This window comes from Lutra lutra, chromosome 13 (genome assembly GCF_902655055.1).
Source record: "Lutra lutra chromosome 13, mLutLut1.2, whole genome shotgun sequence".
Lineage (NCBI taxonomy): Eukaryota > Metazoa > Chordata > Mammalia > Carnivora > Mustelidae > Lutra > Lutra lutra.
The window spans coordinates 94,737,241-94,762,459 of record NC_062290.1 but is presented as its reverse complement, the minus strand read 5'-3'; the positions used below and the strand labels follow the sequence as shown (position 1 = coordinate 94,762,459).

At 67.4% G+C, this 25,219-nt stretch overlaps 4 protein-coding genes across 4 annotated transcripts; 1 reads left to right on the top strand and 3 right to left on the bottom strand.

Annotated features, from left to right (window-relative positions):
* The first annotated feature begins 1,691 nt into the window (after window positions 1–1,691).
* Window positions 1,692–5,152, top strand: EDF1 (endothelial differentiation related factor 1). The gene is made up of 5 exons (XM_047700791.1): window positions 1,692–1,875; window positions 3,377–3,428; window positions 3,771–3,931; window positions 4,268–4,361; window positions 4,922–5,152. Exons 1-5 carry the CDS (start codon window positions 1,798–1,800, stop codon window positions 4,981–4,983), a joined length of 447 nt encoding a protein of 148 aa, XP_047556747.1. The 5' UTR covers window positions 1,692–1,797; the 3' UTR covers window positions 4,984–5,152.
* Window positions 5,153–5,916: 764 nt separating this feature from the next.
* Window positions 5,917–14,541, bottom strand: MAMDC4 (MAM domain containing 4). The gene is made up of 29 exons (XM_047700790.1): window positions 14,260–14,541; window positions 13,657–13,764; window positions 13,412–13,585; window positions 13,206–13,331; window positions 12,880–13,010; window positions 12,711–12,795; window positions 12,427–12,552; window positions 12,179–12,313; window positions 12,015–12,103; window positions 11,761–11,934; window positions 11,336–11,420; window positions 11,082–11,261; window positions 10,878–11,003; window positions 10,612–10,743; window positions 10,400–10,521; window positions 10,208–10,319; window positions 9,964–10,080; window positions 9,695–9,829; window positions 9,439–9,575; window positions 9,148–9,367; window positions 8,946–9,083; window positions 8,740–8,858; window positions 8,567–8,657; window positions 8,295–8,441; window positions 8,019–8,153; window positions 7,804–7,931; window positions 7,600–7,708; window positions 6,709–6,887; window positions 5,917–6,590 (listed from the first exon to the last, which is right to left on the bottom strand). The coding sequence occupies exons 1-29, from the start codon at window positions 14,303–14,305 to the stop codon at window positions 6,552–6,554; spliced, it is 3,645 nt and encodes a 1,214-aa protein (XP_047556746.1). The 5' UTR covers window positions 14,306–14,541; the 3' UTR covers window positions 5,917–6,551.
* A 1,017-nt stretch (window positions 14,542–15,558) lies between these two features.
* PHPT1 (phosphohistidine phosphatase 1) lies at window positions 15,559–17,018 on the bottom strand. The gene is made up of 3 exons (XM_047700763.1): window positions 16,737–17,018; window positions 16,290–16,414; window positions 15,559–15,767 (listed from the first exon to the last, which is right to left on the bottom strand). The coding sequence occupies exons 1-3, from the start codon at window positions 16,993–16,995 to the stop codon at window positions 15,675–15,677; spliced, it is 477 nt and encodes a 158-aa protein (XP_047556719.1). The 5' UTR covers window positions 16,996–17,018; the 3' UTR covers window positions 15,559–15,674.
* Window positions 17,019–18,956: 1,938 nt separating this feature from the next.
* Window positions 18,957–24,458, bottom strand: AJM1 (apical junction component 1 homolog). The gene is given in 5 exon segments (XM_047700762.1): window positions 18,957–21,043; window positions 21,046–22,074; window positions 22,150–22,304; window positions 23,385–23,652; window positions 23,898–24,458. Coding segments are annotated over 2 exon segments (2,916 nt in total). The 5' UTR covers window positions 22,016–22,074; window positions 22,150–22,304; window positions 23,385–23,652; window positions 23,898–24,458; the 3' UTR covers window positions 18,957–19,097.
* Between the last annotated feature and the right edge of the window lie 761 nt (window positions 24,459–25,219).

Genomic DNA, 25,219 nt, shown 5'->3' with positions numbered 1-25,219 from the left:
CTCGTCCCGGGACGCTGAGGAAATGGGAAGCACCCAGAGCCAGGAGAGGGTGTGCACAGGTAAGCATAGGTGTTGGGGGTGGGTACAGACACCTGCATCGCCCGTGTCCTGCTCAGAGAGGGCGCCACAAGGACAGAGGCACTGGAAGTCTTTGCAGCCTCAGGCCTGGCATCCTGACCAAAGGCTAGATGGCAGACCCCCCGCACAGACAGAGGACACGGAGGTCTAGGTAATTGTTCTCTGGGTCTGAGCCAAGCAGGGCAGTTGCAACATTACGGAGCTGATGCAACGTCTCCTGCTGAGATTCCAGCAGTGGGTTCACATGGCCAAATGTCAGCGAAGCTCCTGGACTTATTTTAACCACCATTAGTTAAGACCACAGCCTCTTTTCACGTGGACTGTTTCTTCGTCCCTCTTTCTGGCCGATCACAAGCGCTTTTGGGACCCCATAGGGCAACCTTGAGTGGGGATGTGCTTAGCTGCGGTTTATGGGATGTTTTATGATGCTCAGTCTTGCCTGCCTTTCCTGGGTTGGGTGGTCTTCTGTGGCTGCCAATTACCCCCTGCACAGCATAAGCACGTGGACGTGAGGAAGACACAAGATTTGTGGTGTGAATCAGAAATCAGTCTGCGGATTGGGAGCGGAGGACTTGGTTCTCCCCAACAGCAGGGTAAACCAGAAGCCGTCTCCTCTGATAAGTAGTTCCATAACCAGTAGGTACGACGTAATATACCGTTCGCCTTTCTTCTGTCTGGGCGCGGACTGCACTCATCAGACTTCTATCCGTGGAGCATCATCCTGGAGGAGCGTCTGTGCGGAGCCCCAGGTGTCACCCAAACCAACGTCAGGACCAGCGTTGGATACAGATCCTACCAAGCGCCCTGGGGAAGTGTCTGAGCAGTCCTGGTTTTTCACAGAACAGTTCCGCAAAGTCATGACGTGGCGTCCAAGGAGCATGCGACGCACTTGTAAATTCACACGAGTGTTATTTTTTTCTCAAATTCTGTGATGCCTGTGGTGCGGGTCAGACCTTCTGTCTATCCGTTACCGCGAAGGGCTGTCCACTACTGTAGGGGAAAGGGAGGCGCGTTTCGAAGGTCACACGAGCTACACACGCTCCGGAAGAATACTGACTTTTGTAACGAACCTTATTTTTACGGTTTTACCTGTGTTTTTAGCCGTTCCAAGTGCACAGGCTTGAGGCCCGCCCCAGCCCCGCTGCCGCACGGACCCGACGGCAGGGACCCGACTGCAGGGCGCACGCGGGGCGGCCGCACAGAACACGCACCCTGCGTCCGAGTCCACGGCAGCTCCCCCGCAGCCCCCTCTGCACCGGCCGCGGCTCCGGGGGTCCCGTCCTCCCGGCGCGCCCCCAAGCACCGGCCCCTCCCACCCGCACCCTCTCCCTTGCACGGCCGCACCGCACCCCTCCTCCTCTCCCCGCGCCCCCTCTCCCCTCGGCGCCCCGCACCCCCTCCGAGGCCCCCGCTCCGCTGCGGGGCTCCCCGCTCCCCCACCGCCCGCTCGCCCGCCCCTCGGCGCCCGGACAGCGCACGGCCCCGACGTCTCCCGCCCCACGTCGCGCGCCGCCCGCCGCCCGCGGGGACGAGCCGGGCGCGGATTGGGCGGGAGCCGCGGGAAGTGCCCGCCCCCCCGGGCCGCCGGCCAATGGGGAGGCGGGGGCGGGTCGGCGGCCGGCGCCGGAAGCGGCCGAGCGACGAGGGGACGTCGCGTCGCCGGGTCTCCAGCAGCTGCCGCGGAGCCGCCGGACGGACCGCCGGACCTGCCCGCCAGCCATGGCCGAGAGCGACTGGGACACGGTGACGGTGCTGCGCAAGAAGGGCCCCACGGCCGCCCAGGCCAAGTCCAAGCAGGTGCGGCGCCGGGCGGGCCTCGGGACTCAGGGCGGCCGGGCGGAGGACGCGGGGCGGGGCCGGGGCGCGGGGCGGGAGGTGCGGGTGCGGGCGGGCGGGGCCGGGCCGGGGACGAGGCTGGGGACCGGGGCTGCGTGGGCCAGGACTAGGCTGGGGGGACCAGCCAGGGCCGGGGGTGAGGGCATGGCGCCCGGGATGGGAGGCCGGAGACCGGGGCAGGGAAGATGGCCGGGCGGAGACGGTGTGCGACAGAGGTCGGGTGGGGGAAAGGGCCAGGGGCCAGGGAGAAGGGAGGGCCTGGGCGCAGAGCGTAGGAGGGCCGGTGGGGTGGTGGGAGGACAGGGGGAGGACAGGGGTGGGGGCGTGGACCGCTGGGCCCGGGAGGGCTGTGGAAGGGTCCAGCAGTGTTTGGGGCCAGTGATGCGTGCGTGGTGGGGAGGCCCAGGTAAGGCCCCAGGTGGTGGAGGCTCTGAATGCGGCCGGGGTGGGCTTGTGGCCAGTGTCAGCGGGGATGGGGTGAGCAGGGGCCCAGGGGAGGGGGAGTACCCCCAGAGGGACTGGGGTGCAGATAGGGGGCGGGGCCGTCTTGGTGCACGCAGGGTCTCCTCTGCCAGTGTTTGGCCCGCCCAAGGCTGGCTGTGGAGCGTCACTGAGGTCTGTTTTGGGATGCAGGCAGCCCCTGTCCCTGCACCGAGGTGGCCTAGAGACCCAGGGCACAGGTGGACTCTGCTTCTGGGTCACTGGAGCGAAGGTGACAGGCTCTGAGAGGGAGAGAAGGTTCCTAGCTTGGCTTATCCACCCACAGTTCACGTGTGAGTCCAACGCAAGTGTGGAGGGGCTAGTCATTGCCCCTCTGCTAAGTGTCTACCCTTGGGGGGCCTTGGGCCTATACCCACCTGCCCGGTCTGGGCCCGGATTAGCTGCAGCCCCAGGAACTGGCATTCCCTGACCTGCCCTGAGTTGCTCGCTTGCGGGGTCAGAACCAAACCCACTGTCCTTTTTCCCCGAGGAAACTTAGTACGAGCTAGCAGTCACGTGGACACGTGTTGGAAGTGTCTCTGAACGTGCCACCGCTGTCTCGGCCCGTGGCCTCTGTGAGGCGTTCCAGTCGGGAAGTACGTCTTCCTAACATTTGGCGGGTGGAGGTCACAGGGTGTTGGTCTTGCTGGCGACGTTCGGGGGCGTGGGCCGTGGCTCTCGTGTTAGGAGTCGGAGTGGCCGGGGAGTCTGATGCCGGCCAGCTCCGGGTGTCCCTTGCTGCTTCTGCGGAAGATCGGTCGTCAGCTCGTGGTACCGGAGGGCGGAGGGTTTTGTGTGCTGAGCTTGGGCCTTCGACTCGGCCTTGCTTGTCTGGCTTGGACAGAGCTTAAGGACACGAGCTGTGGGCCAGGTCGCCTGAGCTGCACAGGCCCTGGACGTCCACAGCGGACTGACCGGCCCACAGCAGCCGGCGCTGGTGTCTGCAGATCGGATTTTGACCGGAAACTGTCCGCGTTTTTAGGCCATCTTGGCGGCTCAGAGACGAGGAGAGGATGTGGAGACTTCCAAGAAATGTGAGTTGTGTGCTTCCTCACCAAACGCGGGGTGCTCTCGGGTGCTCTCTGCCCCAGGCATCAGCACACCTGCCATGCCCCCGGGGTGTTGGGACAGCTGCGGGGGGCTGGAGGTGGGCTGGGGTCTTAGCAGAGCAGCGGTGCAGGGTGTAGTCAGGCGAGAACTCACACAAGGTTCTGCGCCCCATGCTCTTAAGCCCGTGGGGTTCCCTGTGTTTTGGTGCCTGGCTTCCCAGGTCACTGTGGCACAGGCCGCCTGTGGGCTTGCTTCCTGTTCTGAAGTGGCTTTGTTGGGGGTTCGTGGCAAACCCTGTGCTGTGCTTTTGCCTCGTGCCGGTGCAGGGGCCGCCGGCCAGAACAGACAGCACTCAATCACCAAGAACACGGCCAAGCTGGACCGGGAGACCGAGGAGCTGCACCACGATCGCGTGACCCTGGAGGTGGGCAAGGTGATCCAGCAGGGCCGGCAGAGCAAGGGGCTGACACAGAAGGACTTGGCCACGGTGAGCATGGCAGGGCCCTTTCTCCCAGGCTGCGGCTGGGCAGGAGGGAGGTCGGTGGTCAGAACGCACTGCCACACGGCTGGGCGCGGCTCTCAGTGGCGCTTGGCCCTGGGAGCCCCTGGGGAAGCTGTATCGGGCCAGCTGTCATCTTCCTATTGAATGTGGCATGGCTTCCATCGTGTGCAGACCCCGGGGCCTCTGAGGGCGGGCACCTAGGAAGGCCCTTGGCCCACGTGTTGCCATGGAAGGTGGTGCTCGTGGCGACTCCCTTGGCTGTGTGCTCATTTTGTGACCTGCTGTTGTTGGAGTTGTCACGTGCAAAATCCGTCTCTTTAGAAAATCAATGAGAAGCCGCAGGTCATCGCAGACTACGAGAGTGGACGGGCCATTCCTAATAACCAGGTTCTGGGCAAAATCGAGAGAGCTATCGGTGAGTGTCCTTTGGTCCTTTATCGGGTCCCTGCTGCTGCCTGACCAGGTACAGGGCAGCTGCCAAGCACAGGAAGGCCCCCGAGGCTGCCGAATTCTCCAGACCCTTAAGAAATTCCCAAGTTTGTTGTCTGAGTGTCGTCTGCGCGCCGAGCCCCGGCTTTCACGTTTCCTCTACCCCTGCTTTGTTGCTGGTCAGCGTCCTCTGGGCCTGTGGAGAGAAGGCTCAGTGGCCACCCCGTGGTGTCAGTGTGGCACCGAGCATGTGGAGCTCCCAGAGCACTGGAGCCCTAGTTCTGGGAGGGGACAGCTGCCCTCTACCCTGGAAGGTTAGCAGGCGCTCGGACTGTGGGCTGAGCCCAGCCGGGACTGGAGGGGGTGGTCCTTGGCCTCCTTGCTCTCTCCGGCTCCTTCCTGTGGAGGAGGGGGGCTGGTGCTCAAGGGTAGGGTGGGTGCTGCTGCCACCTTGGGGGGTGATGGCTGGGAGCGCTGTGCCGCTGTCCTGCCTCTCGGGTCCTGGAGTGGCCGTCGCGGCGGTGAGTGGGCCAATGGCTCTTTCAGGCCTCAAGCTCCGGGGGAAGGACATCGGGAAGCCGATTGAGAAGGGGCCAAGGGCGAAATGAACACAAAGCCTCGAAATCAGTGCGTTCCGGCTGATCTTGTCTGGCTGGTTCCCCTTGACCACCAGCGCCAGCGTGGGTCTCTTCACGTGGCCGAGCGGAACGCGGGGCGTCAGCCCTGCCCAGGAACTCCCTCTCCCCATACCGCTGTCAAACAAAACCTTGCAAAGTATTGCTTCTCCTGATCTTTTTTCCTTCTCATCCCCAGTGTCTGCCCGGTCTTGGGGTGACTCCCCGGGGGGCTCTGAGTGGGACCACCTCACGCTGGCGGGGGCTGTGGGGTGGGGTGACCCGATGGGAAGAGCAGATGCTGTCTCCAGTCTGGCCTTCAGAGAAGCCAATAAACGATGGTTGTGCTTCCTGTTGGTGGAGAGTCGGTGCTGTCTAGTGTGGTCTGCCACGGCGTCAGTGCACCACTTTGCCCAGAGCGTAGGAAGACACGGGTTTCATGACATGCCGTGTTGGCGAGGGGTGATGCCTGAGGACCTTGAAGGTCACTCTGCAGCGCTGTTTCCTTGTCACCCTTTGCTGGGACACTTTGTGGGCATTGCCTTGGGGACCTGTGTGCTCCCCTGGCTTGGGCTCTCCAGTGGCCTGGGATGGCAAGGCAGGGGAGCCTTCCTGCAGGTAGGAGGAGAGCACCTGGCTGTGTGGGTGCCCAGGGGGACCCTTCCTGGGTTGGAAAGATTCTGCTCTGTTTTATTAGGGAGGGTATGTGGCACACCAGGGGCTCTGACAGCTCAGAGACGGGGGTGGCCTTCCTTCTCAGAGCCTGTGAGGAGAGCAGGAACCCCAGCTTGGCCTGCCAGTAACCTCAGCGGCATCACAGGGCACCGAGTGACATGTGCTTTGAGACACATCATTTTGGGGACCACTTCAACTTGACCATGGGATGGCAGACATGGGGGCCCTTATGACACAGGACCTCTACCGTGGGACAGTGGACGTGAGACCTTTATTTAGAATCGTGGACACAGCAGAACATCGCCCCACCACCCAGACCCACTCTACGCCCCCTTATACCCGGTTAAGCGTTTGCTCCTCGGTCCATCGCCTGCACTGTGGGGGTCTCTCCCTGTCCTAAGTCAGATGCAGAATCACCCAGCAAGGCAGGGACAGGGCTCGGGTCAGGATCCCATTGGCTGGGCCGGGCCACCTGAGTGTTGAGGTGCCTGCTGGGCCTGGGGCAGGGGCAGGGGCTTATCAGGGTGTACTGTGTCTGTCTCTGTGCCTCTTGCCCTGGGTCCTGTCTGGTGTGGTCACCGAGTCCCTGAGATGTGTGGGAGGCACCCCCAAGCACATCCTTTCAGCTGCGGAGCCCTGGGAGCCCTCTTTGCTGCTGACACAGAAGGAGGCACGGACCTCAGCCAATAAGTGGGGGCTGCCCTCACAGGCGAGGGCATTTATTGTTGGGGTGAGGACAGTCCCCAGGCATGTGGGTGGCAGTCTCTGTGCAGGGTGACAGCCTGGGGGCTCCAGGGATCCTGGGGGAGAGGCAGGTGTTATTCCCTGGACAGGGCTGCGGTCGGGGTGGGTGTGCTTGTCTGGGGAGCCAGTCTCTGGGCCATCTACTAGGGGTCGGTGAGCGAAGCCGGCAGGGTAACATGATCCTAGATGGAAGGAGAGGAGCCTCTGAGTGGGGGATGTATACACCCCCGGCTGGGCAGGCCAGGCCAGGAGGACTTCCCCGCAGTCTCCCTGCCCGCTGGCCTCACCAGGGGAGCCTACCGCATTGAAGACGATGTTGTCGAAGCCCGGGGCCACGGCTGCTGTCTCGGCCTGGGAGGGGTAGCTCCCCTTTTTCTGCAACCAGCGCCATCCCCCAAGTCCAGTCAGCACCAGGACGATGAGCACGAGGAGGGCGCTGCCAATGATGGTTGGCACCGACGCGGCCAGCGCTGTGTCCCCTGTGGGCCGTGGGCATGTGAGCCCTGGGACTCAAGCCCTGCCCATCAGCCCTACCCCGACAGCTGAGGACACGTGGGATGGCCCGTCCTTGAGGCCCCAGTAGGCTGGAGGGGGGCACCAGGCTGAGGCCAGGGACCTGGCAGGTAGCTGGACCCGCCCCTTTGTCAGCTGTCAAGACAGCAAGAGCTCCACAAGCTGCTGCTGGTCTCTGGCAGGATGGGGCACCTGCTCCAGGGTCTGCGCAGCGCCCGCCCCCTCCGCGGGAGTGGGGGCGTGCAGTGCCGGTCCAAGAAGGGGACGCAGACCTGGCTGGCCTCCCGAGGGACCAAGGACCAGGGTGGCCCAGCTTAGAAGGGGAGGAGATGGGCGCCTGCATGGCTTGGTGACGTGTGGAGTCTTACTTCAGCTCAGATCACGGTCTCACCCTGCTCGCCCTCCCTGCTCGGGGAGTCAGCTTGAACGACCCTCCTCCGCCCCTCCCCCTGCCTGCCCGCTCTCGCACAGGAGCCTTCTCTCTCAGCACGTGAATAAATCTTTTAAAAAGGGAGTGGACAGAGGGGGAGAGAGGGAATGGTGCGGGGCCGATCTTGGTGACTTTCCTGGCCTCTCGGTCTGGAAGCCGGGCCACTGGCAACCACGTGGGCCATGAGCCGCTGTGCCTGACGGGGGCCCTGAACGCGAGCAGAGCTGGCGGACCTGGGCAGGGCTCACCTTGGCTAGATGTGGGCCGCTGGCAGGGCTGCCCGGCCAGATACTCCACGTCGTCCAGCGCGATGGGCCCCAGGGCCGGCTGGCCGCTTAGTGTGGCTTCAAACACGATCTGATGGGGGAGGGAGAAGAGGTTGCGTGGGCGAGAGGAGGCTGGTCCTGCCCAGGCCTCTGGGATCTCCAGGCACAGGGGCCACCAGGCCTCACCTGGAACTCCTCGGCACTGACCACCTCCACGTGGCCTTCCAGCCACTGGTGCCGCCGGTGTGCGCCGGCGCTCCACACGGTCAGCTGGCCCCGCTCGCTGTTCAGGATCACCCTCAGCTCCCCCTTGTCTGCAAGTGGGGGTCAGGGCAGGTCAGCGCCGCTCCTGGCCCCGGCTCTTCCTGCCACCCAGGCGCTGGCGGCCCAGCCACACTCACAGAAGTGCTCCGGAAAACCCACGTGGTACCAGAATCGGAGGCAGGAGGACTCGGTGGCGGGCAGAGGCTGGCTGCGCAGCCAGGCCGCCCGGCCCCCTGGGCCCAGCACACCGGTTTCAAAGAGAACAAAGTGGCCTGGAAATGAGAGAGGGCAGGGCTCCGGGCTGGCTGACGGGATGGCGTGGACCCCACCGACTGTGATGGGAGCCTGGACCGGCTAGGCTCGTTGGCCCACGGTGGGGTGGGGCGTGGGCCTCTTCCGCATCTCAGACCCACCTGCTTCTGTGCCCAGAGTGTGGTCCACGGGGGGCTGGGGGTACCGGGAGGGCGTAGCCCCACTGCTCCAGTCCCAGCTAAACCCTCCCAGGCTAGGCCAGGGCAGATGGCTCCAGCCGCACAGGCCGACCTCGAAGTCACAGGAAGCTGCGAGAGACCTAGGCAGGTCAGCAGGGCGGCCCCTGTTTCCCCTCTTGGGTCCAGGGCCGGGCCAGGCGTCTTGGGGTTGGTATGCAGCAGGTGCGAGGGCCGGGCAGCGGGGGTGCTCCCACCTGGCCGGGGGCAGGGCCCATCCTGGAGCAGCAGGTCGTCTAGTGCGATGTAGGACCGCTCCACACCAGCGGCGACCGCCTCAAATACCACCTGCACGGGCATGGTGGGGGGGTCGCCTCCGGGGTCCAGACCGCCCTCGAAGGGGAGAAGGCCCCCTGCCCCCCACACTTACCCTCCAGGCTCTCTCAGCCTGCACGTCCACACTTCCCAGGCGCCAGGCAAAGCCCCCGTGGGCACTGAGGCTGAGCACCTGCTGCCTCCCGGCCTCCTCCACGTGGACCTGCAGGGTGCCTGCCGCAGCACATGGCCAGCCCGGTCAGCAGCTGCCACAAGGAACAGCCCGTTGGGGGCTCCTGGGCAGCCCCTGCCACCCCTCACCTGGGTTTCTGAGGCTCAGGTGGTACCAGAAGGTCAGGCAGGCGGGCTGGGTCAGAGGCCGGTGCTCCTCTGAGGTCAGGGAGGCCACGTGGCCACGGGGCAGGGCGTGTGGGCTCGTGTCCACCACCATGTAGTATCCTGGGGGGTGCCAATGTCAGCCTGCGTCTGACTCCCCTGGGCACCCCCGACCCCTGCCACGTACCCTGAGCCGTCTCTGTGGTGTGGTCAGTGTGGGGGCCCCAGGAGGCATGGCCCGTGGCATTGGTCTGTCGTGTCCAGAGGCCTTGGCCGCTGCTGGAGAAGCCACAGTCCGAGTCCTCAAAGGAGCACCGCCTGGAGGCCCAGCAGGGCCCAGGCCTCATGGCCACGTCGTCCAGTGCCATGGTCCCGTGGTAGCCGTCTCGGAGGCCCTGGAACAGCAGCTGGGGACCAGGGGCGTCAGCGGCTGGGGGCCTTGCCCGGCCTCCCCGCCCCCCCAGGCGTGGGGCCTCACTTGGTACTTGGCGCCGGAGCCCGCCTGGTGGTGCAGGGTGGCCCAGGCCTCGTGCCAGCAGTTGCCGTGGGTGCCGCTCCGCGACCACAGGAGGGTTTCTGCCTCTCCTTCCCGCCTCACTGCCAGGCGCAGTGTCCCTAGATGCAGGGGAGGGTAGGAGAGGGCCAGAGCCCGGCTCCTGGTGGCTTCCTGCCTCTCCTCCAGGGCTCTGGAGAGGCAGAACAGGGAGCCCTCGCCCAGCCCCAGGGTCACTCACCGATCTGAGGCCCGTGGAGGTGGTACCAGAAGGAGAGACACTCCTGGGTGGCTGCTGGGGCCTGGGGCTGGGTGAGCAGGTGGGCCCCGGGGCCCCGGGCCGGGGGGTCCGTGGGATCCAGGAGCAAGAAGTAGCCTGCCGTGGGGACACCAGGCTGAGCTGCAAAGATGCCAGCTTCCGGGATGGGCTTGGTCAGGATGGCCGCGATGCCCTCCACCCGCTCCCCGACTCTGAGAGCTGCTCCCCAGGCCTGGGTGCCCCCACCCTACCTTGGCCCGTGGTGTGGTCGTACCCAGGCCCACGGCTCTGGATTCGGCGCCAGTGGGCATCTGTGAGGTGGCCGGAGTGCCAGCCGCAAGTGTCCCGCTCAAAGTTACAGGAGACCTCTGGGGGGGGCCGGGGGGGTCAGCACAGCCCAGCGCCACCAGGAGCCTCCTGTGTCCTGAGGGGGCAGGGGCTCCCAAGGGTCCGTCTGGGTGGTCTGGGTGGAAGCCCCTGGGGAGGGACTGGAACCTGAGTCCTTCTCAGTTGCTGTCACGGGGCTGCAGTCCTCCAAGGTCACATCGTCCACTGCAGCACCCTGCTGGCCAGGGCCGTCCAAGTCCACCAGGCTGACGAATTCCAGCTGCGTCAGGAGCACAAGGGAGGGGCTATTAAGTCAGGCCTGGCTTGGTGAGCGCCGCACCCCCAGGCTGTCCTCCTCACCTGGAAAGGTCGGCGGCGCGCCCCGATAAGGACCGTGTCCGCCTTCCAGCCGCTGCTGCTGCTTGGGGCCTGCCACACCGGCTCCCGGCGGCCGCCCTCCACCACGACCAGTGCCAGGAAGCCTGGGCGAGGGGGTCCTGGTGGATCCACCCGGCCCGCCCCCCCCTCCCGCAGGGTGCACTGGGGAGCTCTCGCAAGCCCCTGCGTGGTACCTCGGGGGTCACCGTGGAAATAGTAAGCCACGCGGAGCTTACAGCGGGGGCCCGAGGGGCCCAAGGGAGGGGTGAGGACCCGGGCCTCTGGCGTCAGCTGTCCCCAGGCCTTCTGCAAGGACAGGAAATGCCCTGAGGAAGAGCGAGGCGGCTCAGAGCCAATTCCTGCCAGGGACCCCCACCGCAGACACGGTCCCTGGTGGGAAGAGGCAGAGCAAGGACCCCTGTGGGGACTCGGTTCGTGGGCAGGGGGCCTCGGGCCTCACCCGCAGCAGCCCCGCCATCTGCGCCAGGGCCTCCACTCTCTTGGGCCTGGAGACGCCCCCACTGCAGCCGCCCCACACTGGCATCCTCCCAGCCCCCGGCCTCGGGGGGCTCGAAGTCCGTGGTGCCTGGAACAGCAGCCCCACTGAGCGGGAGGGTGTGGAGGAAGGCGGGCCCCACCTCCCGCCGCCTGGGATGCCCCTCACCGCATTCCTGCTCGTCCTCGCCCCCCTCGCACTGGTGCTGGAAGTCGCAGAGCTGTTCTGGGGGGACACACAGGTCCCCACATGGAAGATGTCCTGGCTCGCAGAAGTCCTGGGGCGGCAGGCTGGACAGCTGGGGCCCAGGGGCCGGGGCCCAGAGCCCAGGGGACGGGGTGGACATGTCTGTGGGGGCAAAACTGGGGTCAGGTGGACAGGAGTGGTGCTCCTGCTGGGGAGGGAGGGGCTCACGGGCCCACCTGGGACTGGCTGGCAGTGGTCCGACAGGATGAGGTCATCCAGGCTCACAACGCCACCTGGGCCGGTGTGCCCAGTGAGCAGTATCTGAGAGCACGGGGAGGCGGCTCAGGGCGCACCCCAGCACCCTCTATCCTCCCCAGCTCTGCTCCCTCCAGCCCTCCCCCCGCCTTGTACTTTCCATGTCACTGGACACCGTCTCTGGTCACCGCCCTGCCACAGCCCCACAAGAGGGGCTGTGATCGTGACGGCTCCTTCCTTGGAGGGTGACCTCACTGACAAGCAGACCAGCCTTCTGCTGTGGCAGCCTGGAGGGACCTGGGCCAGCACCCCGCCCCCTGAGCTCCTCTGCTCAAGCTCTGGGGGCCCTCCGGACCTCCCACGTGCCCACCCTCCCCCCTCCAGCCACTGCTCTCTCTGGCCTCACCCGGAAGGGGTGCTGGCTCTGGATGTCCACCCGGTCTCGGACCCAGGCGGCCCCCAGCTCCCCATGGCGCCTGCGCAGCAGGACGGGGACCTGGGGGGAGCCCGGGCTCCGAGTCTGCAGGAACAATTGCAGGGAGCCATCCACGGACCCGTGCAGGTAGTGATAGAAGATGAGCTGAGAAGAAGCCGTGCAAGGTGAGGGAGACCTGCCAGCCCAGGCCCCCAGGACAAGCCGCCCTGTGTCCCCTGCCTCACCGAGCAGTTGTGGGCCCCCGATGCTTGGAACTCGGGGCTGGAGAGGACGGCGGGGGCACTGGGCTCGGCCATGGAGACCAAGAAGGAGCCTGGGGAGAGACAGGTGTGGGCAGGGCTGGTGGGGCTCTGGGAGGTGAGGACCAGTGCTCCCTGGCGGGCCTCACCCTGCATGCTGTTCTGGCTGTGGTCCCGGCGTGGCCAGGCTGGATGCTCGGCGCCGGCACTGTGGTTCCGGGCCCAGCCCTCTGAGTGGTTCCATGGGCCCAGGCCCGTCTCAAAGTCGGTGGTGGTGTGGTGGCCTGGAGGACAGGGGCGGGGTGCTCAGACTGCCAGCAGGGCCTCTCCTTTACCCGCCCCTGCCCCCCACCCCCCCATGTTCTCTGGATGGTCCGCAGCAGCCCCTCCAGCTCACGGCAGGTGGGCGTGTCCTCGTCTGAGCCGTCCCCACAGTTGTCCTCTCCGTCGCATAACTGGTGGGACTCCACACAGGCCATGTTTCCACAATGGTGATGCCCCAGAGGGCAGCGTGCCTGGGGGGCTGAGATGGGCGAGGGGCAGCCCATCACCGTGACCCCAAACCGCGGGGGCCGGGGCAGCTAGGGGAGAGGCTTGAGACCATCCGGGTCGGGTGTGAGCAGGTGAGGGGCCCCCACTCACGCCCCCCCCCAGTGTCGGCCCATGGCAGGGGGGCCTTACTGGGCAGCCCACAGCCCCTGAAGACAACATCGTCCAAGGCCACGGTACCCCTGTGGGTCACATTTCGAGTGGCAGAGAAGGTCACCTGAAAAGAGTGGGGTCCTTAGGACTTAAGTCCAGGCTCAGACCCTCCCTGCTGCCCCCAGTCCCCAGACCATCCCTAGCTCACCTGGAAGTCGTCCCGGATACGGCCAGTGGCCACCACCAGCTCCTGCCAGCCTGGGCCCCAGGGCCCGGAGCTCTGCCACAGGGTCAAGGTCTCGGCCCTGTGGGTCAGCTCTAGCCGCAGTTCAGCCACATCTGGAATGGGGGGGTGGGGGGGTCCCCGGGGCAACTCAGGCCCCAGGGCTGCCCCCAGCCTACTACCTGGGTCCAGCCCTCAGATGCTTGTCCCTCCTACTGGGTACCCTCCCAGGCTCTGCAGCAGCCCTCCTTCCTTTCTGGGTCTCTCCCCTCAGGGCACCCCCACCAGGCAGTAGGGTCCCAGGCACCCACCTCCAGAGGCCGCGTTGAACCAGAGCCTCAGCTCGCAGGTGGAGGCTGCGTTATGCAGGACAGGGGAGCGCAGGACGGCTGTGGAGGCCTCTTTGCCACGATGGGTGCCGACAGCCATGTACCAGCCTGGCCCAGCAGAGAGGTCAGGACACGGGGCTGGGAGGAAAGAGGGGAGGGGATGCCATGGAGACCCAGCCAGGCCTCACCAAGGTCCGTGCCGAGCGTGTGGTCTGAGCGAGGCCCCAGAACCTCCAGGGAGGCTCCTGCCCTGTCTCGGAGCCAGCTGTAGCCCGAGGTGCTGATGTCCTGCCAGCCGCACGGGTCCCGCTCGAAGTCGCAGGCGAAGGGGGCGTCCAGGGCGGGCGAGGCTCCGTGGTAACCTGGAGAGTGGGAGGTCAGTGGCTGCCTGTCAAGGGCCAGCCCGCCCAACCCCTGCTCGGCCCTGGCTCACCACAGCGGGTCTCGTCGGAGCAGCCTGGGCAGTCACACACGAAGTTGCATGTGGCCTCGCGGGGGGCCCTGCAGTTGCTGGGGACCCCGGTCCAGCCTAGGGGCCCAGCTGCCGACAGAGAAACAGCTGGGTGGCTGGAGGCAGTGTGGCCCCTCAGTCCCAGGGAACCTGCGATGCTGTTCACCTGCTCTGGGGCCCCGGGCCAAGAGTCAGGTGGGGAGAGGGCTGGGTCCTGCCACCTGGGGCTCCCAGTCGGGCCCAGGCAGAGTCCATCGGGCCTGGGAGAGGGTGGCTGCGTGGGGGGATGGGAGCACAGGGCCAAGGGCCCCCAGCGGGGGCAGCGCCGGAGGGGCGAGCTGGAGCAGCTACTAGGAGGGGCCCCGCCCTCTCCTCGGCCTCCGTGTGTCTAAGCGTGGTGGACTAGGGTCTTGCCTTGGGACCTATGGACATTGGGGCCAGAGGAAGCAGAATTCTTGCCCCTTTCTCGACGACTTGGCCTGCCCACTCTCCCACCAACTTCACCCGGGGCCTGGCACCCCTCCTCCCCTGCAGGCCCAGCACCTGTGCCCGGCCCTGCTTTAGCAGCCGGAGCCAACAACTCACCCACGAGCAGGACCAGGACAGGCAGGAGGCAGCCGGACAGAGGCATGGCCAGGCCAGTGGGAACAGACGGTGTGCGCCCTGAGCGACCTGTGGCCCTTTTGCCCGGTTATCTGCCCGTGGCCCCACGGGCTGACTGTGCTGACTGCAGTGGGGCCTGGGCCCCTTCTGTACCTGCTGCCCGTCAGAGGGCCCCACCCCGTGTGGGTGAGGAGGAACATCCGGCTGTAAAAGGGTCCAGGAAAGGGGCCCCTGGCCGAGGTCAGCTCCCACCTGCCTGGCTCCTTTAGACCAAAGGTCGGGCCACAGTCATTGTGCCCACTGCCGCCCAGGCCTGCCTGGTAGAGGCCCGGCAGGGGTAGGACGGGCTGCAGTGGCACTGGCTGCAGCCACATCGCCGACCCTGTGAGGCTCTGAGGTCTCCTGGAGCTCAGAGGGGGGAGCCCAGCGTGTGCCAACTGTGTCCCTGGCCCCAAGCACCCAGGGACTTCATCCTCCGTAACTCAGTCCACGGCTTCCCGATGGCTTAGCCACGTATAAATGACAGTCACTTATCCGATGAGTGTTCCGGGCAGTGTGGCTGGGTGTTGCCAGGCACAGACCCCGGCATCTGGCTGCCATTGACCACGGTGAGACCTCCGGAGCTTGTCTCGTCATCGGTGACGTGTGGTCACAACAGCACCTGCCCGGAGCGGCGACCCTGAGGGTCGCCGTGGGCTCACAGAGGGCATGCACCATGAGATGGCACCTGTGAGCACAGGGAGCCGCGGGGACAGGCACGCTCAGCGGTGCCTGGCTCTCCCCTCCCGATACAATATCCGCTTGCCACAGCTGGTCCCCCACAGCCCTGCACGGGAGGAGGGGAGGTGGTCCCGAGAGGGGGGCTCCCAGCTCCAACTCTGAGGCCTCAGCCATTTATTTGGAGAAGGAGCTGAGCAGGTGCCCTGGGACCTGGTCTTGGAAGGGGTCCTGGGTCACGTCACGTGTGACCACCAGCAGTAGATCATGCGGAGACACTGACGTCCGCTGGCTCTGAGGGACCTGGTGCTACTTCCTTGCACAAGGGCTCAGAGTTTCCTCCCAAATGTCCTTGGACATAGGAGCCACATGCGGAGCCATCAGGCCATAAAGAGGGGCAGCAGTGCAGGGCCCCCTTATCAGACCACAAAGGGCTGAGTGTGCACTGCCACTCCCTGGGGCCCCCAGATGTGGAGCCGGGTGAGGGGCAGCCCGCAGGGGCCCTGTTGTTTCCAGGGCCACCTCCGGCTTTCTGCCAAAACAGAAAAATCAAGACACACAGCATCTGGGCAACAGCACAGGTGATAACATTTTTAATTCCTGTGGGTGAGGTGAGCTGGGGGCACTTGGGCCAGGCTGGTGTCCTGGCCGGGGGGTACAGCTGGCCCCTTGGGCAGGCCTCAGTAGCCATCATCGGCCCAGGTGACCTCGTAATCAGGGTACGCGGCTTTGATCTTCTCAGTGGAGATGGAGTGTTGGGCACGACCATAACCCTGGAGAGAGAAGCCTGTGTTACAGACCCGTCCTGGCTCTGGGCGTCCACCAACAGCAACTCCAAGCAGCTGCCTTGGGGGGCATCCCCGGGGGGAGCCAAACACGGCCACCCTCCCTGCCTGCCCCAGGGAGCTCTCCTGCAGAAAGGTGGCTGCCACGGTGAGCCAGAGGGCTATCCCAGGTGACAAGACAGATGGGGTCACCACTTCGGCTTAGAGAAGGAAGAGGGAGAGGCTGCTGTGTTTCACGCCAAAACTTGGAGTGCCTCCCAGAGCTGGAGGACAGTGGCGGCCCAGCCAGGCCTCATGTAGGAACAGGACACGGCCCCCCAGGGCTGAGGGGCAGGCAGGGGTCTCCCTCCTGCTCCACTTGGGAAATGGGCAAGCCACTGGAGGGAGGAGTCAGCAGCTGACACAGCCCAGAGACCCCAGCACTGCAGGCCTCTGGGGGCAGGGCAGTGAGTGCTGGTGAGAGCTGGTGAGAGCTGGTCTCTGGACCCCGACCCGGCCGTTGGGGCTCACCATGGAGTAGCCGTACACGTGGATCTTCTTGTCCTGGCTCTGGTGAGAGATGCGCCCGCCTCCCAGGCACTCACAACTATAGCCCTTCTTCTGGATCTCGCCCGAAACCTTGTCATAGATGTCAGCTGGGACAGGGAAGGCAGCTCAGCACCCGCCGCGGCCCCTGGGCGGCCAGGGCACGGGACGCTCCGGCTCGGAGCAGCTCCTTCCCCGGGAGAGCAGCTCCTCCGGGCTGGGACGCCATGAGAGGGAGGAAGGCGTGCACCCGGGCAAGAGCGCTGGTACTAGGAGACAGGGGTCGGTCCACGGCAGCCCCTTGCCCTCCGGGACCCTGACTCCCCTGAGCCAGCTCAGGGTCAGACCCAGCACAGGATCGCCTCTCGCCCTCAGCCCCGCCCCCGAGCCGGCTGGCCCCGCCCCGAAAACGCCCTCCGGCTCCGCCCTCACCATGGTACTCGGCCCACTTGTAGCCGCGCACGATCTCCTTGCTCTCCCCGGTCGGGGCCTCGGAGGGTCGCGCCGAGTGAACTCGAATCAGCACGTACTTGAAGACGCCGTCGGAATCGATGTCCACATCGGCGATCTGGGCGAGGTCCGCCGCCGCCATGTTCCCTGCAGGCCGCGGCCCTTCCACCCGCGAGCCCGGGTTGAGTCCTCCCCGAGGGAGGCGGGCTCTGCCAGTCCGGGACCAATCGCGCGGGGGCATGCGTGCTGAGGCCCAGAGCCTCAACCAATCGTGCGCCGACCTGTAGCACGGCCTGGCCAATGGCAATCTAGCTCCTTGCAACTCTGCGGCCACGCGGGTCCCCCTTAAAGGAGAACTGCGAACCCGGAGTGGGTGGTGGTCCAACCCGGCCAACCGGGCAGTTCTTTTCAGCGGGGTCTGGGAGGCGGAGTGGGCGGCGGGCACCTTCACGGGGGGTTCGGCGGCCCGTGAGGCCCTGACCTCTTCTCCTCGTCCCCCCACTGCCCATGTCCCAAGGCCTCCCTCTCCCTCCTCCCGCCGCACCCCAAGGCCCTCACCTTCCCTCCCTCGCGCCCAGCCCGTCCAGGCCCCCCTCCCGGTCCCACCCACGCCTCCCCCGCCCCCAAAGAGCAAGCGCAGCCACATTTGAGTTGTTTTACTTGGTTCGAAAGCGTTCGCCCCTGGACATAATCCCGGTCTAGGGTCACTCCTGGCCAGCCAGCCCCCGGGCGTCGGGCGGAAAGCTGGGGCCCGCGGGCAGGGGGCACGGCGGCCGGGCCCGGCAGGTCGCGAAGGCGGGTGGGGCGAGCGGGGCACGTGGCCGGTGCACACGCGCTGGGCCGAGGCGGGCGCGCAGGCGTTGTGGGGGGATGGGCGGGAGTGCACGAGGCGGGGGCGAGAGCCGGGAACAGAGGTGTGGGGGGCGCTCGCAATCCAACTGATGGTCTCTTCTGGCCGCGACGGGGAGTGCTGGGAGCTCCAGAAGGGCTGTTGCGAGTCCCGGGGACTACGGTCACTCGCCCTTATGGAGCCAGGGCGGTGGGCCAACGAGTGTGCACTCCCAGAGCCGGAGCCGGGTCGCCAGCCTCGCGTCTTCCGCGCACGGCATAGGGCGAGGCCAGAGCAAGCGCGCGGGGCCGTCCGGGTAGTCACACACCCATCCCTCCGGTGGACCCCGCCCTGGTCAACTAGCTCGGTCCGGCGCCCGCTCCCAACGGGGAACGTCCAATCGTTTTTGTCCTCCCTACGTTGGCGGGTCGGCGGAGCCCCTTCTAGAGGTCCGCCTCCGCGGTCCCTCCCGCTCATCCATCCTGTGCGTCTTCTCCCGCCCTCCCACTCTGCCCTGGCACCCACCTAGGAGCCTCCTGTCCGTGTTGGGCAGACAGCCCGACTCACGCCCTGCCAGGACTCAGCTCTGGGCTGGATCCTGCCGGCGTCCGCACCCACGTCCTCTTTCCCCCTCCCGGGGGCTCCTGTCTTGGTGTCTTGCGCCACGCCTGAAGACCTCCGGGTACCCCTCCACTGCTGCTTGTCCCAAACTCTCCTGCGAGGGCCCACGACAGGGCGGCCGGAGGGCGGGCAGGGCCGCCAGTGTGCGCGCTCGGGGTCCCGCTGTGGTCTCTCTAGCCCGGGCTTGAGCCAGCGGGAACGGGCCGTGCAGGGCCCGCACTAGCCTTTTCTGCTCGGGACACGAGCACAACGGGACTAGCCAGGGTGTCCTCCAGAGAGGCACGGCCTCCGAGCAGGACGCACCCCAAACCACAGTAAACGGGTGGATGCATGTAAAAGGGACGGGATTAGGCTCTGATCAACCCGGCCTGGGGAGGTGCCCGGGAGGTATCGTGGGCGTCAGGGAATGGGCTGACCGGATCTCTGCGGTGGGGTCTGCAGTGGTGACCCGTCCTCTTGAAGGCAGGGCCGGGCGGCCCTCAGGCCCACCCCGCCTCCCAGCGGGGAGCACCAAGGGGCCGAGGACCGGCCTCCGGGGAGGCCCCAGGGCTAGCTGGGGGAAGGGGAGGGCAAGGCGGGGCCTCTGACCTCCAAAGGGAGGGGGTCTGGGCGGAGCTTGCGGCGAACAGGTGGAAGACTGGAGGGGAGCACAGCCCGGCCTGAGGGGCTGGGCGGGGCTCCCGGTGGGCTGGGTGGGGTCTGAGTAGGCAGCGGAGCTCGGGGGCAGGCCCTCGGTGGACTGCGCGGGGCTCGGGGTGGGCTTGGGGTGGACGGGGCGGTCGGTGTCTGAGTCGACGGGGCGCAGCTCGGGGGTGGGCCCCACGCGGACTGGGCGGGGTCGAAGGGGGCGGGCCTTGAGCGGGCTGGGCGGAGCCCGGGCGCGACCCCGCGGCTCACATGATGTCGTCCAGCAGGTTGGCGCTGGCCACCCAGTCCAGCGCGCGTGGCTCGGAGGCGGCCATGATCATGCACATGAAAGGGCGGCCGGTGCGCCGGTCCGTGGGGTAGATGGTGGTGGGCGTGAAGCGCCGGTTGGCCTCGACGAACTCGCAGAGCTGCTCGTAGACGCGCGGGAACTCGTGGCGCAGGAAGACGCCGCGCAGCCGCAGCTCGCGCTGGATGTGGATGAAGGCCACCTCGCGCGCGCGCCGGCCTGCTTCGCCCTCTTGGTCCAGGCCGGCGGTGCCGGGCGGCGGAGTCAGGATCAGCGTCTCCATGTCGGGCTCGCGACCCCGGGCCGGGGGCGGACGCGCCGGGCTGCCGGCGGCCAGCGCCACCTTGGCGAACTTGCGTACCGTGGGCCCAGGGCTGCGCGGCGCGGGCGCGGGCCGGCCGGAGGCGCCGGGGGGCGCGGCGCCAGGGCCCACGGCCACCGACACACTGAGCAGGAAGCACTCGGCCGGCTCGTAGAGGCGCCCGGCGGCCGCCAGCTCGCGCGCATAGCTGCCCAGGGGCGCCGCGTGCGTGGCCAGCTCGCGCAGAGACAGGTAGGTGGGCGACAGCAGCAGCCCCTCGAGGCCGAAGCGCAGGAAGTTGTCTGCGGAGCCCGGGCTCGGGAAGCCCAGGAAGAGCACGCCGCGGCCGCGCGACAGGAAGCCGACGCGCGCGATGCGCGAGAAGGCGCGGTGCACCGGGCCGCTGTCCCGGCAGAACTGCAGCACGTGGCGGCACACGCTGCCCACGCGCCCGTACACGCAGCGCGCCTTGTGCGCGTCCCAGTCCTCGCGGCGGCACAGGCGCGAGCAGTAGTAGGTGTAGCAGCTGTGGCACGACTTGAAGTAGAGGCAGGCGTTGAACATGGTCTCCGTGCGCCGGCAGCGCGCGTTGGAGCACGTCATCAGGTCGTCCTCGTCGGCGCTGGGCTCCGGGGACGCGTCGGCCGCCTGCCCCTGGCCCGCGGGCTCCTCGGCGCTGCCGGCCGATGCGGGGGGCGAGCGCGGCGCCAGCGCTGGGGCCCCGGGGCCCGCGGGCCGAGAGTCCAGCAGGCGGCGCAGGTGGCGGCCCAGGCCCTCCGCCGAGGGGTCGGGGGCCGGGCCGGCGGGGGGCCGAGAGTCGATGACCAGGTCGGTGATGAGCTCGTCCAGCTGCTCGAGGCTGCGCTGGCGGCCACCAGTGGGGCCTTCCAGGGCGGCAGGCGGAGATCGCCGCGGTCGCCCCCCAGGCAGCTCCCAGCCCCTGGCAGTCGGCCGCTCCGCGGCGCGCAGGTCGTTGTCGGTGATGGTGATCTCCGGCGTGACGTACCAGTTGCGGCCCAGACCCTCGCCCGCTCGGCCCTTCTCCGACAGTGACGTCTCTGACAGGGACAGCGCGGCATAGCGTCTGGGCGAGGTGGACAGGTTCACTACGACGGGCGGACGCCGGCCTTCGGGGGATGCGCCCCGTGGCTCCCGGGCCTCGCGCCCCAATAGGTTTTCATAGCTGCGGCCGCGGCCCAGGGGGTCCTCCCTGCGCGGCCCGGGCGCCAGGATGTTGTCCCAGGAGCGAGAGTAGTGGCGGCTGTCAGTCACCAGCCGGGGCGGGCTGGTGCCGGTCCCGCCGTGCCAAGAGGCCAGCAGCGGGCCAGAGTCCTGGGGAGGCACGACCTGCAGCGTGCGGTAAGGCCGCAGGCCCCAGTCACCCCAGGAGGGGCTGCTGCGTGGGTGGGGGTAAGTCCGAGCCAGGGCGTCGCGATCGCGGTACCGTCCGAAGTCCTCTGTGTAAAAGGGGCGGAGAGGGGGGTGAGCCCGGGCTTCCTCGGGAGCATAGCGGGGGCCGCAGGGCGGTCCGTAGACTCGCGCGGCCTCCGCATAGTAGGAACGGGAGGGCGGTTCCTGGACCGGGAAGGTGCGCACTTCCCCGCATAGTAGCCCCCGCTGCGCCTCGGACTGGGCACAGGGGGCTCCTCGGACGGGAAGGGCCTGACGTAGTAGTTGTCCAACGGCGGCCCGGGGCTGGCAGGAAACCCGCCAGGGTGGCCCTCGGGTTCCTCGGTGTAGAAGAATTGGGTGGGGCCTGGCGGCGTGGTGAAGGGCAGGCTTCGGCGCTCCGTGTAGTCCCGGGGCCCAGGCAGCGGACCGTCACAGTACAGCGCCCGGGGGTCCGTGCAGTACGTGTCGCTGGGGGTGGGGGTGCGCGAGAGCGCCATGTGGCGAGGCCCGGGCACGGTGAGGCCGTGGAACTGGGGGGCGACGCGTGCCCAGGGCGTGGTCTCCGCGGGCCCGCAGGACCGAGAGCCCCGGGCGGTGTGCTGCAACACCGCGTCGTCAGGCTTGATGTCCAGGCGGCAGCGGACATGGGGCGCGGGCCCGGCGGGCGGCTCCGGGGGCGCGCAGCGGCCGGTGGTGGCGCAGAGGGGCGCCATGCGGCCGGGGCCGCCCCGTTGCGGCTGCAGCTTGATGGGGTGCAGCTCGTTGGCGAGCGCGCGCAGCGCGGGGTACGCAGGCTCCCTGTGCGGCGATGCCTCTGCCCGCGCCGTCCGCTGGGCATCCCGGCCTCGGCGCGGTAGCACCGGCGGCGAGGCGGGAGCGGGCGCCAGGCCCGGGGACGCGCGGGGCGCACTCTTGGAGCGGGCGCGGCGCCGGGGCTCGCCGTCGCGGGGCCGTGGGCGCGGCGCCGCAGGCTCTGGGGGCGGCGGTTCTGTGCGGGCCTCCATGGGCGCCCCGTCCAGCGCCTCCAGGAAGTCAAAGCTGCGGCAGTGGCGCTTGTTGAAAGGCGCGGGCGCAGCAGGCGGGCGTTCACATGGCGGGCGCCGCGACGCGGGCCCGGGGGCCGCCACCTTGATGTCCTGGTACACGGTCGACACCAACAGGTCCGGCGGGTCCGTGCGGGTCATCTTAAGAGAGGTCCCCAGGCTGGCGGTTGCCGCTTACTCTGCCTTGGGGGGCTTTTGCCCTGGTGGGAGATGCGGGTCAGGGTGGCCCCTCTGCAACCCAGGCCAGGTGACACCCCTGCAATGGCCCCACTTACCTGGGGCGCAGTGGACGCAGCAGTCCTGGCTGCCGGCCTTGGCTGAGGCCGCAGGCTCTTGCTCCATGCCGGCGTCAGGAGCACCTGCAGGAACCCAGGTGTCCAGCCACTCAGGTCCTCCCGCTTGCCCCGGGCCCTCCCTCCGGGGCCACCTTCTGCTGGGATGGAGCCAGTCAGCCAGAAAGGCCATGCTGTTGCTGCGGTCCCCAAGCGCCTGCCCCCATATCCCTGGATGGTCCCTCTGCTCCCAGGAGTGACCCTTGGGCAGGTTTGGGTAGAGAGCTCCCTCCTGGGGCCGGAAGGAGGGAGGGGTCCCAGCTGGAATGACCGAATGCTCATGTGAAGCCTTATTTACAGGTTTCCTCGGAGGAGCTGGCTTCACGAAGCCCCTCCTAGTGCCCAGCGCAGAGCAGGCCCCTCTGATGGGGCAGGCGAGGGAGAGACCCGGGGCCCCAGACTTAATTGACTCTGCACAAAGTCGCTGAGGCTCCCTACTCACTTGCTGGCCAGGTGGGCCATGGAGTCCCTCTCCCAGTTCTGCAAGGGCTGCTACACTGGGAACGGTCGCCGGAGCCAAACCCCAGGCGTGAGGCCCCAGTGGGCCCTCATGTGGGCCCAGCAGGTTCTGACCTGCCCCACTTTGAACCCTCTGTGTGTGGCCCAGGCCAGAATAATGCCCCACAGAGGGCATACCTGGGCCTGAAAGCCCCCATTCCTTTGCAGAAACCTTCTCTGATCCCTAGTATCTTGGGGTGGTTGAAACCCACCAGGCTTGTTGGGGTTGTCATGACAAGGACTGGAGAGCCCCCCTCCCCCTGCAGCTGGGAAGCCAGGCACGGGCTGCAGGACCACATGGGGGCGTGAGCCACGAGCTCATGGCCGCCCCTCTTCCCCTGAGCGGTGCACCAGGCCAGGCCGCAGGCCAGGGAGGCAGGGTGGTGGGCGGGTAAAGCCCCCCCTCCTTGTTCACTGCTTCTCAGGAGAGGGCCCTCTCCACAGCCGCTCAGGAAGGCTCCATGGCAACCTGAGGTCCCTCTGCCCCCGCAGTGGGGGCTGGGCTAGGGTCCACCCTATGCGCTGGGCTAATGTTCGTGCTTGGGCCACCAGCCCAGCTGCTGCTCAGGGGGCTGGACCAGTTGGTTCAGGTCTCCCGCGATGCTGGCGGCCCCTTCCTCACACAAACGGGGAAGCGTGCCCCAGGCTGAGCAAGGGCAAGCAGGGGGCTGGGTCTTCACCTGGCAGGATCTCTGGCCTCCAGGTCGACCCTCTGTGTCCCAGGGTGCCAGGGGCTTTCTGCCCGCAGGTCTGCTCTTCTGGGTCAGGGCCACGGGGCGTCGGTGCCTGTCCCATCCTAGCCCTGCGCCCTCCCCTGTTCCGTCCCTGTCCATAGGACTGTCCCCTTCTCACCCCTTCCCATCCTAAGCTCAGAGCCAGGCCGGGATTGGGGGTCCGATGACAGGGCATGACGCTCCGCCCCAGGGAGGTGACAGCCCAGCTCTGCTGCTGCGGTGGGGTGAGGAGCTGGACTGGGTGACGCCCCTCCCCTTGGTCATGGGGCCGGTCGGCCCTTGCCGGGGTCCCAGGCCAAACGAGCCCCTCCCGCGGCCCTCCGCGCCGCACAGCCCTGCCCCCGCCCTGAGCGCCTCGCGTGGGGACCCGCTGGTGTAGCTCCGGGGCGGCCCCCCATCCTTGCAGGTGCCCCCCGCCCCGTGATAGCGACCGTGGGGCAGCGACCGGCGACCCCTTACCTGGGCGCTGCTTCCCCGCCGCGCCCGCCCGGTGGGCTGCGCAGGCCTGCGCCCGCTCCGCCTTCCCCGCTCCGCTCCGCGGCGTCCCGGGCACCGGCAGAAGCTTCGAGGCAGCGGCGCGGAGGCCGCCGGCCGCTCAGTGCTGCCCCCGCTGGTGGCCGGCGGGGCTGCATTTAAAGGGGCCGTGCGGTGGGCCTGGGACCCGTGGGGCCCACCAGCTGTGTGTTGGTGCGGAGTGCCAGGTGACAAGCTCTCCCTCACGTCCAAGGTGCAGACCTCGGGTCCAACCGGGGTGGCTGCACCCAGGAGCACCCTGCTAGCCCCCACCTCCAGCCATATACTCCCCCCACCCCCGCCCCAGGCAGCTGGTGGCTTGATGGTGGCCTTGGAGCAGGACGTGGAGGAGACCCAGGCTCTGGCTGGGGCTGCTGACAGCTCCCGGAATTCACCCTCCGCCAAGCCCTTGCAGGAGCAGATGGGCTGCTCCCAGCCCCGCTGGCCAAACTGGCAGGTACCTGGGGCCAGATGGGCACAGCAGAGTGAGGCCCGCAGCCTCCTGTTTCCAGCATGCTCAGACTCTCCGGGACGAGGGTACACTCCTCGGCTCCCTGGGGGCCAGTGTCTGGGTGAGTGGAGGGCTGTCACCACCTTGCACAGGTCTGCACATGGCCCACTTCCAAACCACATGGTGACATCCATCCTGTAGCCGCCCAGCCCCTCCCAGACACGATGCTGAGCCAGGACAGTCTGACTTGGCAGAGGCTGGAATCATGGATGCCCTTGGCCTCTAAGGGCGGGACCTGCCCTGTTGTGGGTCCTTTAGATTCAGGGCCCTGGGCAGGTTCCCCTCCCCCATGGCGAGCAGCCTCCAACAGGCAGGAGATGTCCTAGGCTGGGGGCTAACATCCCTGAGGGGTCCGCTGGGTGCCTGGCCTCCAGCTGGGACTGCTGTCCTGCATCCTCCAGGGTGCAGAACTGTCTGGCCTCTAGGCACAGGGGTTGCGGAAGGGGAGGCTCTCCGGACTGAGAAGGGAGGCCTGGCTTCGGCCCCCACCCTCCCACCGTGTGCATGGTTCTCATGGCAACTGTGGAGGTGGCGGGTGGGGGCTGGGCACCTGCCGCTGGGGCCACAAGAGGACGCTGGGCTGAAGGCAACGGGGAGGGTGGCCGAACAGGGCAGTGTCTGCCAGAGGCCAGTAGGGCGGACAGTAGAGCAGAGCCACGCTTGCCCTAGGAGGGCTGGGAGTCCACAGGTATTCCTGGGCACAGCTGCCCAGCCCTGACCTAGGTGGGCTGCGGCAGGTGTGCAAGACAATGGCTAG